The 16,002-nt window shown below is 42.4% G+C and overlaps 1 protein-coding gene across 2 annotated transcripts in view; it reads right to left on the bottom strand.

Moving 5' to 3' along the window:
- arhgap35a (Rho GTPase activating protein 35a) overlaps nt 1-16,002 on the bottom strand; it is a 202,649-nt gene that overhangs the window by 70,232 nt on the left and 116,415 nt on the right. For both annotated transcript variants that reach the window (XM_072269855.1, XM_072269854.1), the window contains one exon: nt 12,825-12,969. In XM_072269855.1, the coding sequence (XP_072125956.1) occupies nt 12,825-12,969 (145 nt within the window). The remainder of the gene's footprint in view (nt 1-12,824; nt 12,970-16,002) is intronic.

Genomic DNA, 16,002 nt, shown 5'->3' with positions numbered 1-16,002 from the left:
TTGCATCTAAGACTTTATACAGTTCTGAATATACAACTACAGAAAATACTTGCTTTTAAAAGAACTACATCATTGCAGTCTGATGCAACCAATACCCTGAATTTTGCATGCAGCAAATTCAATTCACAAGCTGAAAAGCAAATCCAATACCAGTTACACTGGAAAAATTTCTATGGAAACTTGACAGTTCAATTTCCCACAAGAATATGCCATGTTAACAGCATTTTTGTTAACATCAAAAGAACTGAACATCTACAAAACTGCAACAACATGCTGACTATGAACCTGCCACTGTACAGAAGCTTTACAAAACTAAAAATCCCCACCGTCCCATTTTACAGGATGAAACCAATCGCAAATATCAGCCAAGTGTTTCAGCATTTTGAAGAATAACACAGTATGCCATCTAAGAAAATCAAAATAACTCTATTCCTTATCAGCACTCTGTGACCTTGCTCATAGCAACAGCAGATACACAGACACACTTGGTGGCCATTTTATTAAGTTCACCTGTACAGCTGCTCAGTAATGCAAATATCTAATCAGCCAATCATGTGGCAGCAACTCAATGGATAAAAGCATGCAGACATAGTCAAGAGGTTCAGTTGTTGTTCAGACTAAATGTCAAAATGTGGAAGGAATGTGATCTGAGTGACTTTGAGTGTGGAATGATTGTTGGTGCCAGACGGGGTGGTTTGAGTGTCTCAGAAACTGCTGATCTCCTGTGATCCATCCAGTGAACTGTGAAACATCCAGTGTGGGTGAAAGCGTCTTGTTAATGAGAGAGGTTGGAGGAGAATGGCCTGACTGGTTCAAGCTGACAGGAAGGCGACAGTAATGCAAATAATCATCTATTACAACAGTGGTGTCTGACACACAGAAGAGTAACTCTGAACACACAACACATCGAACCTTGAAGTGGATGGGCTACACCAGCAGAAGACCACGAGCATACACTCAGTGGCCATTATATACAGGAGGTATATACAAATGTGGTATTATTCCACAATAATAAACAGCTTTCAAAAGTCAAAATGCATTAATGACTTTCAGGTTGTAATTTTGTCTAAATTTGGTTCATGTTCAACATAAACAATGGCTTTCAAAATACTAGAAATAAAAGAAAATACTAAATGTAAAAATATTTAAGGAAAAAATGAAATCAAACTGCAATATTCTAAAAGTATTGCTGAGTTTACCACTGTCCTTAGATAACTTGAGATTTCCTCTTTTCAATCAAAAGTACTGGGCTCAAAATGTCTTCCTCTGCTCTCCGAGAATGTGTCGAATTACACAGGTTAAGCAAATTGCAAAGAGATATTCCTCCTAATCCAGCAAAGACTGTATCAAATTCCATTCCTATTTCCTGGTTTGTTCCTACCCGATCTGGGGAATAACTTTACATGCCAAAGAACAGAACTGGATAGGGTGGAATCAGACCAACTCTGACCAGGCAAAAGCACAGGACTTGATATGCCATTTATAGAATTATGTACTTAATACTTAGAAAGAAACATAGAACTCTTCAGCCAGGAAGAAATGTACGAAGAGGACAGAACTGTATGATGCCAATTTATGGAATGAGGGTGCCACTGTAGTGTAATGGTTAGCTATGTAGCTCGGGGTATTAAGAGTTCAGAGTTAAATCCGATGTTGTCTGCAAGAAGTTTGTAAATCGTTCCCATCAGTACATAGATTTCCTCCAGGTGCTCTGGTTTCCCCTCCACAGCCCAAAGATGTACTGGTTAGTAGGTCTACTGGTCATTGTAAATTGTGCCATGATTAGATTAGGGCTAAATACATAAGTTGTTCGGGAGCAATGTTCCCTGTAAGGTGTGTGTGCACGCACAACTTCTGACTACGAGCAAAAAATGTGTGTCGTGATGGACTTTAGGACCCGGGGAGCTCGGGAGCTCAGGATCCACCGCCTGTGGCTGCTACTGAGTCCTGAGTCAGGAGAATGCCAGTGTAAACATAAATTTGGGGAAAGCAATTTGAGAATTCAATACGTTAACGGCATCTGTGAACGGAACAGAAATACTGCAAATTCAGCAGCAGCAGCTGCAGGCGACGGTTCCTGAGCTCCTTGGGCCAAAAGTCCATCTTTCATGACGCAAATTCCTTGCGCGCTAGCAGCAAATGGTGAGTGCGCGGCAAACACCTGAGAGGGAATGTTGCTGGGCAGTGGGGCTTGTTGGGCCAACAGGGCCTGCTCCATGCTGTATTTCTAAATAATAAATTTCAGAATGAGAAGGCCAAAAGTGCTGGTTTGAATGCTCCATGTTCCTGCAGTAATTACATCAAGAAAGAATCAGATGACTGAGGAAATTCCCAAAGGGAAACAACTCCCAGTCTGGCTGATCTTCACATGTTGTAGGCAAGGCTGAATAATTGACAAGTTCCTCTAAAATATCTAAACCTTAGAAACAGTTCAGGAGCTCATCATCTGACTGAATACAAAAAAAAAAATGAAAGTGTTCCCTGTAAAATACTGCCAATTTTTCTAATAAACCCACAGACTGATTTCAGTCGTCCTGTCTGGATGTCATTGTTCAAAAACAGGAACCGGCCAGAAAGCTGGTGTCTGCACAACCATCCATTGCTGACACAAAATCTGGCTCTCAAATATAAAGCCAGTGTGTATCATGAGCTGCTAACAGGAAGCAATTTTAATGTACCAAATCTAACCTACCAGCTGAGCAGCTGAATGCTTGCATATTGTTTTTACAGTTCAGGAGATCCTGAATTAGCTGAAGGCATTGTAGCCACACCCAAGCTATTATATATAATATACTGTATATATGCCAGTATTTGTATTTCCTTCTTTTGAACAACTTGAGGCATTTTAAGTCCACTTTTCAATCAAGTTATCAAAGGGCGTTAATCCAGCAAAATTTAGAACATTTTCTGCCCAAAATTTTAATCCTTCCAACATAAAAATATTTAGATAGTGTTTAAATTTAGAGTCAGAGTCATAAACTAGTTCAGCACAGAAACAAGCCTTTCAGCCCACCTAGTCCATGCCGAATCCTTTTAAATTGCCTACTCTCATCAACCTGAACCTTACCACCCTGTCCTCCATGTACCCTCTCCAAACTTTGCTTGAATGCTGAAATTGAGTGAAGCAACTCAAACTGCCAATCCCATCTGACAAATGTGTCCTTTAAGCTCCCAATGTGAGCTGCTCATTGAATTCAGGGTTGATCCCTTGACTCCACAGTAAACAGCAAGGACATACAAGGCCACTTCGCAAATTGTGATGGTGGACGGCTCTGCCGCTACTGATAAGATTATAGAGGCTCAGGTGTCCAATTCTGAAGTGATAATTTGGGGCGGCACAGTGTTAACCACAACACTTTACAGTCGAGCGACCCTAGTTCAACTCGCGCCACTGCCTGTAAGGAGTTTGTAGATTCTCCCCATATCTGCGTGGGTTTCCTTTGGGTGCTCCAGTTCCCTCCCATAGTCCAAAGACCAGTTGGTAGGTTAATTGACAGACTCAATGTTCCCACACCACCCGCCCCCCGCCCCCAAATAGTATACTTTAATATTAATGGCCATTGTCTTTGCTAGTGAATTTTGATACACCTTTTAGTGGGTATCCTACAGTGGAACAGTCAGCACCCAGAGATTGTCATGAAGGAATCTGGCACATTATATGCAGCATTCTGTGAGGACTACTATGCTAGGTTGTTGTTTGACAAATTTTTGGGTAGTTCTCCTGATGTGTACAACAAGATGAGTGATTTTCCTTTTCTGCATCCAAATTCACTATCAAAGTCAAATGGACATTAATTAATAGTGAAATATGAAGCTGGGGTCATACCCCTGTTGTAGGGTTTGGAGGCTTGCATGCCTCAATGACCCACAGAACTATGTTGTCTGGAGTCTGGACTTTTATGCTTTAGCTCTTGCTCCGGTCACCCATGCCAAACAAGTCAAACAGTAGAGGCACACTGGTCCTCCAGGTTCGGGGGTTCAGATCAGGGCTAACAACTCTAATTGGTAAAGCAAAACTATCATGGAAACAGCAATGAAGAATCTTTCTGTATCTGTGTGTGATGGCATTCCTGTTTCCACCCAGGATTAGCATTACTGACAGTAATGGTAACCAAGAGAAAGTGACAGCAGAGATGATGAAGGAAGCCCTGAATACCACCGAGAGGGGTGACCTTCAGTGATGTCCTTAGCACCAGCAGCATAAAGGGCAGTAACACATGAGGCTGGGGGCTTTCATCGCTTAACAAGACCAATAATTCTCCTGGATGAGAAAACAGTGCACTGGAAAACACTGTTTAGGAGGAATCCCAGGCACAGCCAAGTTTGTTATACTAGTTCAATGCGTTATAAAACACACCTGTTCTGACCTATCAAGACCATCTAACACAAGTGATCTAATACCACAGATGAATAAACAACACTTCAGGATGGTTCATTCCAATGGCTTTGCAACATTCATCAGTATGCAAAGCTTAAAATAAATACTTGAAATGAATCTCATAATTCAGTACCTAGAGGAATCAAAGTATTACGTACAGAAGATGGGATGTTATGTTGAAGCTGTGTAAGATGTTGGTGAGGCCTAATTTGGAATATTGTGTGCAGTTTTGGTCACCTGCCTACATGAAAGATATGAATAAGACTGAAAGAGTGCAGAGAAAATGTACAAGCATGTTGCCGGGACACAAAGTCCTGAGCTTATAGGGAAAAGTTAAATAGGACAGGGCCAGACTCTTGAATATCTACATTAACTTGTCCCATCATTGAAATGTTCCTACAGCCAATGATCTCACTTTAAGGACTTTCTATCTCGTTATCTTATGTTCTTGTTATTTATTATTACTTATTTATATTTGCACAGTTTGTTGTCTTCTGCATTCTGGTTAATCTTTCAGTGATCCTGTTCTAGTCACTATTCTATAGATTTGCTGAGTAAGCCCACAGAAAAATGAATCTCAGCATTGTATATGGTGACATATATGTACTTCAATAATACATTTATTTTGAACTTTGAACTTTTTGTTCCATGAAGCACAGATGATTTGATAGGAGTTTTACAAATTATGAGGGGTATAGATAGAGTAAATGCAAACTGTCTACAAGAAGGGTCAGAGCCATCTCTATTTCCTGAGGAGACTCTGGTCCTTTAACACCTGCCGGACGATGCTGAGGATGTTCTACGAGTCTGTGGTGGCCAGTGCTATCATGTTTGCTGTTGTGTGCTGGGGCAGCAGGCTGAGGGTAGCAGACACCAACAGAATCAACAAACTCATTCGTAAGGCCAGTGATGTTGTGGGGATGGAACTGGACTCTCTGACGGTGGTGTCTGAAAAGAGGATGCTGTCCAAGTTGCATGCCATCTTGGACAATGTCTCCCATCCACTACATAATGTACTGGTTCGGCACAGAAGTACATTCAGCCAGAGACTCATTCCACCGAGATGCAACACAGAGCGTCATAGGAAGTCATTCCTGCCTGTGGCCATCAAACTTTACAACTCCTCCCTTGGAGGGTCAGACACCCTGAGCCAATAGGTTGGTCCTGGACTTATTTCCTGGCACAATTTACATATTACTATCTAATTATTTATGGTTTTATTACTATTTAATTATTTATGGTGCAACTGTAACGAAAACCAATTTCCCCCGGGATCAATAAAATGACTGTAACTTGAAGGCAGACTTGCACAAAATGTATATGCCTCAATATTGGTAAACTAATCATACAACTGCCAAGTTAGTCCTTTTACATTTTAGTTACAGCTATAGATACTATATAAACTTTATGGAAGAGAAAAGAATGGATCTATAACTAATCTGAACAATTTGCTACAAAGAATTCAAAAAGCATATTACATAATAATGAAAGCACTGGATTTATTGCTAAATGCATTTGGGTGGCGAGGTGAAGATACATCTCAAACAAAGGTGGTGTAAGGTGCTCCTTCCCTCTACTGGCCTGCAGGTCACCCTCGGGCAAAATGTAGATTAGATTAGATTCAACTTTATTGTCATTGTGCTGAGTACAGTTACAAAGCCAATGAAATGCAATTAGCATCTGACCAGAAATGCAAAGAATAGTGTTATTTATAAAATAACTACGAATTAAAAAAATGCTACAGCACACAAATATAAAAGTACTGAGACAGTACAATATGGGTACAACACTGCTTAGCTCTTCCTGTGCCTGCTGGTGCAGGAGCGGAGGCTCCTGTAGTGCCTACCAGATAGGAGGAGAGTAAAAAGTCCAAGGTTAGGGTGAGATGTATCCTTGATAATGCTTTTCGCCCTGCCCAGGCAGCGTTTATGGTAAATGTTCTCAATGGTGGGCAATTGGGTGCCGATAATCCGCTGGGCAGTTTTCACCACATGCTGGAGTGCTTTGCGGTCCAATACGGACAACTGCCATACCACACTGAGATGCAGTTGGTGAGTATGCTCTCAATGGTACAGCGGTAAAAGTCCGTCAGTATCCTGACACAGAGGTGAGCTTTCTTGATGCTCCGCAGGAAATAAAGGCACTGTTGTGCCTTTTTGATCAGGATGGAGGAGTTCAGGGACCAGGTGAGATCCTCGGAAATGTGGACACCAAGGAATTTGAAGCTTGATACACGCTCCACTACAGCTCCGTTGATGTAGATGGGGACGAGAGTGTGGCTCCTAGCATGCCTGAAGTCCACAATGATCTCCTTGGTCTTCCGGGTGTTAAGAGCCAGGTTGCTGTCGGCACACCACGCGGCCAGGTCCCTGTAGGCCGTCTCGTCGTCCCGTCTGATCAGGCCAACCACCGTGGTGTCGTCTGCGAACTTGATTATGGAGTTAGAACCATGTACAGGAACGCAGTCATAGGTGAACAGGGAGTACAGAAGAGGGCTCAGCACATAGCCTTGAGGCATGCCAGTGTTTAGGATGAGAGTGGAGGAGGAGAGGTTGTCTAACTTAACTGATTGGGATCTGTTAGTCAGAAAGTCCAAGGTCCAATTGCAGAGGGATGAGCTGATACCAAGCTGGCGAAGTTTGGCGATCAGCTTGGAGGATATCACAGTATTGAATGCCGAATTAAAATCAATGAACAGCGTTCTGACTTAAAGAGTTGGGGCTGTCCAGGTGGGTCAGGGAAGAGTGAAGTACCCTGGAGATGGCGTCCTCTGTTGACCTGTTGGTGTGATAGGCAAATTGATGGGGGTCCAGGGTAGTGGGCAGACAGGATTTCCGATGTAATAGGTCCAGTTTCTCAAAGCACTTTGCAATGATGGGGGTGAGTGCAACTGGACAGTGGCAGTGGAATGCTTCGGCACTGGCACAACAGTGGCAATCTTGAAGCTTGTGGGGACAACTGCCTGGGCCAGGGACAGATTAAAAATATCTGCGAAGACCCCAGTCAACTGCCCTGCACAGACTCTGAGCACACAGCCAGATACCTGCTTAGCCCCCAATCAGGGTAATGTGAAGCCATGGGAACAGGTGGTGGATAGTCATATGAGCAGCTGGTGTATATCACAAGTCCTGGTTATGTGACCACTAACGCCAGGCAGACAATCTCTGGAATATTGATGATGGCTGGGGGTCCCTCATCTTGTAAGGACACTGCCCAGAAGCTGGCAATGGCAAACCACTTCTGTAGAAAACTTTGCCAGAACAGTCATGGTCATGGAAAGACCATGATTGACCACATCATACGATATGGCACATAACAAACGAACAAGTACTTATAATCTTGGGTTTAACATTTTTTTTTTTTACAAAAGCATTTCAAATCAACTGACCACAACCTCTGCACATTATGAATATCCTGAAGAGTTAATCCCTCCACCAGTATAAAATTATTGAACTTACAATGGCAGAAAAACACTATTTTTTTCCATTGCTACTTCTCTAAAACGTGGAAACAAGACAGCATTCTCAGAAATGAATGGATGCTTTCCAAGAGGAATTTTAACTGAAGGAAAATATTCTCTTGCCAACGTCCCTGGTGGCTGGGTTGGCTGTATATAAAGGAGTTCTAACCTGGCTCACAGTTTTAATTTCAATCTATGATCAATTTCAGTTCATTGTGGTTGGAATATCTAGGCTGGAGATTAAAAAAATAGACCAGAGTTCCAGTTGCCTAAGTCCACGGACGTAGAAAAAGTGCCAAAATATTGCATTGAAATCAATAAACCATGATTGTACTGAATGGGAGAAAGGGCCAAATTAACTAATCCTGCTCTTAATTTTTCTATGCTCATACAAAGTAAAGGATTAATTACTCTATCTGGATCAGGGGTTCCCAACCTGGGGTTCGTGGACCTCTTGCTTAATGGTATGAGATGGCATGAAAAAGTTTGGGAACCCCTGATCTCGAACATGCCTTTTCTAAACAAAGGAATTCCAGAACTATTCCTCTTGTATTTCTCTGTACCCCTGCCACTTATTCTCTCACATGCTCATCGATTCAAAGATACAAAAAGGAAATGTAAGGACCCCCACCACCCAGGACATGCTACTAACAGAAAGTACAGGAACCTAAAGAGACACACTCAATGATTCAGGAACAGTTTCTTCCCCTCTCCCTTCTGATTTTGGAATGGACATTGAATCCATGAACACTACCTCACTACTTATTTAAAATTTCCATTTTTGCACTACATACTGAACTATTGAATAAATACGAATATATGAAGTGTGAAGTCTTTCACCAATCAACTTCCCAGCTCTTTCCTTCACCTCTCCCGGTTTCACCTATCACCTATTATCTTGCATTTCTTCCTCTCCTTCCCCCACCTTCTTACTCTGACTTCTCATCTTTTTTCTCCAGTTCTGAAGAAAGGTCTCAGCCCAAAACGTCAACTGTTTTCCCTTTTCCGTAGATGCTGCCTGACCTGCTGAGTTCCTCCAGCATTTTGCGTCTGTTGCATATACACTTACTGTGATGAGTATTTTTTTGGTTATGTATTGCAATGTACCACTGCTGCAAAGACAAATTTCTCAACATATGCCGGTGCTATTAAACCCAATTTTGAATTCCCCTTTTGTCTCTAACCAACTCCCAAGATAATTCATAGTTGCTAATTAATCTACCGGTATATATTTTGGATGTAGGAGGAAGCAGAGACAACTAGCAGAACTCCATGTGGTCACATGGAGAATACAAAAGCAGCACCCAATGTCAGGGTCAAACCCTGGATCCTAGAGATGTGTGGTTGTATACTATTTGGCAATTATGGATGGGATAGGATATGAACATAATGGACACCTCAATGACAATTTAAAAATGGATCTTGGACAAACAACTGGAAAACAGTTGCAGGAATATAACACAAGCAATTCTATCCCTTCCTAAAGCAGAAGAAAATAAAGATCCAAACCCCAAGACATACCCAACAAATGTAATACCAGGGGCTACACATCCACGTAGAGAAGTTAGAAGGTTAAAGCTGTCCTGCGAAACAGTTAAACATGCTGGCTGCAAACAGATCAGACCTATTTCAACACCTTCCAAAGCTGGTCAGGACATGTACCGACAGCAAGCAGAACACCTGAAAATAATCTAAAGTATGCAGCCATTTCTGTTATAATTATCCGAACTCCAAGAAAAGATAGCAGTAATAATCTCTTTCTTTGCCACTATAATTCAGACAGGGGGAAAGAAAAACTATTTCTCAGAAACTAAAGTGAAGCAGACTAGTTCATAAACATAGTCCAAGAAGCCAAAGCGACATACCAGTCAGTCGTTTCTGGAATGAATCCTTGTTATTTCCACTGCTACCACTCATATTCCTTGTGTCAGGGTAAATTACAAACACCATCTTTGTGTCCATAATCACAAATTTACACACAATGTTCCCCAAATAGTTTACTACCATGAGTCTTTACTTGCACGTAGGATAACGTCAAAATATTACTAGCAGAATAATATGAAGATAAAACAAGGAGCAATTTTCTTTGTTCAACAAGAAAAAGGCCATTACCTGCCAGAGAACAGCAGTTGTAATTCAAGCAGATAATTTCTTTTTAGTAATGTTTACAGAATTTAGAGTGGCCTCCACCATGAGTCTCCGGAAGATCCTCCAACCACACCTTACTCCATCAGTGTCAATGAGAAGACATGGCCACAACGATCATGAGAATATGTTGGAGATGGATTGGGCATGTGATGAGAAGAGAGGTCAACGCCATCAAGACAGCACTTCTGAAGGGCGGAGGAAGCATGGGAGACCAAAGGCAACTTGGCGACAAATCATAGAGGCAGAAATGAGGACCAAGAACCACAGCTGGGCCACAATAGGGAAGATTGAGAAGGACAGATAGAGATGGAGGACCTTCATTGCTGCCCTAAACACCAGCAGCACGACAGGCAGCTAACTGACCAACATTGCAATAAAGCACTACATTGACACTAAACTAGAATCTCACTGCGGAAAAAGAAACACTTGAAAAATAAACATTCTCACAATTTCATCATCCTTTTCCTGTAACTGGCAGGTGTAATTTGAGAGTATATGATGGATTAACAGAAGGGCAGACACCTGGACACATGCAGTAAATATATATACATCCATCCGGACCAAAACCACACTGAGGATTGTTGGTAGTATTCAACCTGAGAGTACTGTACACAAATACAAAAGGGATGCTGAAGTATCCAAAATGTCTGAAATCCCACTTCACATTGCCTGCTTCCCAATTGCACTATCCATCCAGCTCAAAACAAAAAAAAACGCATGCTTAACATCTGATCAAAGTTGCATTTCATTTAAGGAACTATGGCAAAATGAGCAAGAACAGGTACTTGGCTACTAATAATCTAGCAACATTTATTATGGATCTTCTAATCGCAGGCTTATTGTGTTGATGTATATAAAAAACTAGCATGCAGTCACTTCAACCTCCCTATTCAAAGTATTTATTATCAGATCATGTACACTCTTAATTGAGGTTCATCTCCTTGCAGGTAGCCACAAAACAAAGAAATGCAATAGAACGAATTAGAACCCAATCTGCAGGAAAAAAAGCACAAATGGTGGAAGCAACAAAAGCCAGCAAATAACTGAAGCTTACAAAAGTGAGCCCCTTACATATTGCTCTTTACAGAGGGCAGTGTGTAAGAGCTAAACAGAGGGATAATGTCATAAATTGCCAAGAGTTACAACTTCACTGTTTCTGTTTTGGTCATTTTCCAGGGTTCTGTGCCCTTTCATTAGTCTTATTGCCTCATTATCTTCAAATGAAAGCTAGTACCTAGCAGTCAATGTCCATGCAAATTTTGCTCCTGAGACAGCAGTTTATGTCTAGAGATATTTATGCAACTCTAACCTTCCTTTAATTGGTCCCGTTGGAACAGACTTTGTATTTATTGGCTTTCTAGACCCCATACCTAAATTACTGACCGCCTCAGCATCCTGTTACATAGTAACGATACTGCTTAAGACAAGGATGCAAAAATATTCACAGTGATGCTTCAAAGAGTATCCTTGCTCTAGTGAAGTCACTTCTCAGGGCACAAGGCACATAGGGTAGCACGGTAGCACTGTGGTTAGCACAACGCTTGACAGTACTGGTGACTGGAGTTCATTTCCTATTGCTGCCTGTAAGGAGTTTGTACGCTCTCCCCATGACCACATGGGTTTCCCCCAGGCGCTCCAGTTTCCTCCCACAGTCCAAAGACGCACTGGTCGCTAGGTTAATTGCTCATTGTAAATTGTTCTGTGATTAGGCTAGGGTTAAATTTGGGGGCTGCTGGTCGGAAGGGCCGACTGTGAGCCACATCACAATAAAATAAAATCCCCCAAAAAAAATCACTGGCAGGATAATGTAGCCAATACTGCAAACAGATGGGGCTTGCTAACCACGGATGGTAGCTCATCTAGGAGAGGGAAAACTCCGATTTAAAACCTCCAAACAACAGGAATTCTGCAGATGCTGGAAAGTCAAGCAACACACATCAAAGTTGCTGGTGAACGTAGCAGGCCAGGCAGCATCTGTAGGAAGAGGTGCAGACGACGTTTCAGGCCGAGACCCTTCGTCAGGACTAACTGAAGGAAGTTCCTGTTAGTCCTGACGAAGGGTCTCGGCCTGAAACGTCGACTGCACCTCTTCCTACAGATGCTGCCTGGCCTGCTGCGTTCACCAACAACTTTGATGTGTGTTATTTAAAACCTCCGCTGCCTTGCGGCTATACCCGCTCATGGGAAAGGCTTTGGGAGTAAACTCCAAGAAAAAAAAAATCCGGAGTCGGAATCCTGAAGGCAGTTGTCTGCTGTAGCCAGCACCGGCACGGCAACCCCTGCGATGCCACTGGCACCAAACTGTATCGACTCTCATCGTTCCTTTGAACCTGTCATCAGCATGGAGAGGGGGGGTCCCACTGCATGGGCAACAGACGGATCTCCATATCAACTCTGCCCTGGCTTGCGCCCTGGAGAAGTCACTCCCAGTGACTAACAGAGGCACAGTACCCATGGTTGACCACAACCAACAAGAGGCCACACACACACACACACACACACACTGCAAACATTCACAAAGATATGAATCATTTTTTTATTTGAACCATCTTGGCACATTCCATTCAGAACAAATCTGATTCGATATCAAGAACAAAATTACATATCACAATTTTCTAGATGCCTTTAAACCAAAATAATGCAGGCCTTGCATACTTCTTCAAAATAAGGCATTTCCCTTATAATGCTGCTCCACACATGTGAAAATTAAATTTAAAAACTTGTTTACGGGTCAGAAAAAATGTCTATCTCTGCCATGCACAATCAACTCCTGCGTAACATTCACATTTACATTGTTTCTCAAGTCAACAAGATATGCTATCAGAAACGTAATCTTACCTGTAGAATCAATAAAATCTATGCATTTTTCAATGAAGACAGGAATAGGTTTCTCCACTGTCACCACAGATGTCAGAGGCACTCCAAAGTAATTGCTTTCCCAAGTGCTCTTAGAAATGGAAGGTCTTGGTTTGGTCTTCGGCTTCTGCAGATGAAGGGAACATGCAGCACATTTAATAACACACATTTTCCAGAGCACACCTGTGACAATAGAATCACAACGCTTGTTAAATTATTTCCACAAGTTAAATTTCAGGAACGAAATGAATGTTATACATGCCCACACATTTTAAATTTATTACATCAGAAAAGTGAAGTACATTTGAAAATAAGTGTGATTGGATTAAAGCATACAGTTCTGTATTAAACTTAATGAGAAGATTCAAAGAGCAGGCAAGCAAAGAATACAACAGACATTTCACAGAATCCAACAAAATTCATTAATTAGATTTTAATACTAGACTCATGCACCACACCATTTATAAAAAGCAGTTCAGACACTGGTCAAATGTTATGATGCAATAACTATATATTTACTCAATTCATGAGTTTTTCGCTCTATTATTATATATTACCTTTAAGAGGACCACCACCTTGTCGTGGTTTGGAGGCTTGCTTGCCTCAGTGACCTATATAGGCTGGAGTCAGAGCTTTATACTTTGACTCTTGGTAGGGTCACCCATGCCGAACAGGTCAAAGGGTAGAAGCCAGACTAAGAGTGGTCCACCAGTCCCCCAGGTTCAGGGGGTCAGCTCAGGGCCAACAACCCTGACTGGTCAAACAAAGCAATTAAGAATCCTTCCACAACCGAGTGCCAAGGTATTCCTGAGTCTCCACCCAGGACTTGAGTGACTGACAGTAGTGGAAACCAAGAGGAAGCTACTGACATGATCAAGGAAACCGTGAATGCTGCCAGAGATGAGGACCTTCATGGCTGCCCTAAACACCAGCCCTAAATTTCATGACGTATGCCAGTGATATTAAATCTGATTTTGATCCTGACAACTACCCATTATAGACACAAATGCTAGAAACAACTCTGCATTTTCACACCTTACTTAAAATAGTGAAAGAATAAAAGAATAAACACAATAAATTCTGCAGATGCTGGGAGAAGCTCATCAGGTCTGGGAACTCAATGGAAAGGAATAAAGAGTTGATGTTTTAATCCTGATGCAGGTACACAGGCCAAAGCATCGACTCTTTATTCCTTTCCATAGCTGCTGCCTGACCTACTGAGTGCCTCCAGCATTTTGTGTGAGAGTGAAAATGTGCTTCTCTAAGGTACATAAAGGTTTTGCTCAATTGCTTCTCAACTCAGCGAAACACCCTTGGTGTATCAAATATTGACCCAGGGTTTGTGCTCAGCAGCAAATCAATAGTATTTGTCACTAAGCCTCTAAAGAAATCTGCCCACAAAGAACCAACAAACTCATGACATCAGCCAGTGTCAGGAATCAATTCAGATGGACCTCTGGCATGTGATCATTTGCTGGGCAGCGAGGTACATTAAAGAATTTCCATTAACGTAAGAGGAAACTGAGGTGGCACAGTAGCCTAGTGGTCAAGTACGCGCTTTACAGTACAGGATACCCAGGTTCAATTCCAGCCGCCGTAAAAAGTTTGCACGTTCTCCTCGTGACCGCCTGGGTTTCCTCTGGGTCCAAAGACGTACTGGTTGGTAGGTTAATTGGTCATTGTAAATCATCCTGCGATTGGGCTCAGATTATAGTCATACTTTATTGATCCTGGGGGAAATTGGTTTTCGTTACAGTTGCACCATAAATAATTAAATAGTAACAAAACCATAAATAGTTAAATAGTAATATGTAAATTATGCCAGGAAATAAGTCCAGGACCAGCATATTGGCTCAGGGTGTCTGACCCTCCAAGGGAGGAGTTGTAAAGTTTGATGGCCACAGGCAGGAATGACCTCCTATGACGCTCTGTGTTGCGTCTCGGTGGAACGAGTCTCTGGCTGAATGTACTCCTGTGCCGAACCAGTACATTATGTAGTGGATGGGAGACATTGTTCAAGATGGCATGCAACTTGGACAGCATCCTCTTTTCAGACACCACCGTCAGAGAGTCCAGTTCCATCCCCACAACATCACTGGCCTTACGAATGAGTTTGTTGATTCTGTTGGTGCCTGCTACCCTCAGCCTGCTGCCCCAGCACACAAAAGCAAACATGATAGCACTGGCCACCACAGACTCGTAGAACATCCTCAGTATCGTCCGGCAGGTGTTAAAGGACCTCAGTCTCCTCAGGAAATAGAGACGGCTCTGACCCGTATTAAATACAGAAATTGCTGGGTGGTGTGGTTAGAAGGCCAGAAGGGCCTATTCCATGCTGTATTTCAATAAGTAACTAAATTAATTATATTAAACGTTTTAAATATTTCAATAAGAGGATAAATGCTGGTGTATAAACCTCTGGCGTATGTCAGAGGTTACAGCGGGACATCGATAGGATGCAAAACTGGGCTGAGAAGTTCCAGGTGGAATTCAACCCAGATAAGTGTGAGCTGGTTCATTTTGGTAGGTCAAATATGATGGCAGAATATAGTATTAATGGTAAGACTCTCGGCAGTGTGGAAGATCAGAGGATCCTGGGGTCTTAGTCCACAGGACGCTGAAAGCTGCTGTGCATGTTGTCTCTGGTTAAGAAGGCATACGGTGCATTGGCCTTCATCAAGTACGGGAGTGAGTTTAAGAGCCGAGAGGTAATGTTACAGCTATACAGGACCCTGGTCAGACCCCACTTGGAGTACTGTGCTCGGTTCTGGTCACCTCACTGCAGGAAAGATGTAGAAACTATAGAAAGGGTGCTGAGGAGATTTACAAGGATGTTGCCTGGATTGGGGAGCATGCCTTATGAGAATAGGTTGAGTGAACTCGGCCTTTTCTCCTCGGAGTGATGGAGGATGACAGGTGACCTGATAGATGTGTATAGGATGATGAGAGGTATTGATCGTGTGGATAGTCAGAGGTTTTTTCCCCCAGGGCTGGAATGGCTAGCACGAGAGGGCACAGTTTTAAGGTGCTTGGACGTAGGTACAGAGGAGATGTCAGGAGCAAGTTTTTTATAAAAACGCAGAGAGTGGCGAGTGCATGGAATGAGCTGATGGCAGCAATGGAGGCGGAAACGATAGGGTCTTTGAAGAGGCTCCTGGAT

The sequence above is a fragment of the Mobula birostris genome, chromosome 10, assembly GCF_030028105.1.
Source record: "Mobula birostris isolate sMobBir1 chromosome 10, sMobBir1.hap1, whole genome shotgun sequence".
In the NCBI taxonomy this organism is placed as follows: Eukaryota; Metazoa; Chordata; class Chondrichthyes; order Myliobatiformes; family Myliobatidae; genus Mobula; species Mobula birostris.
This window is presented reverse-complemented; position numbering and strand designations above follow the sequence as displayed.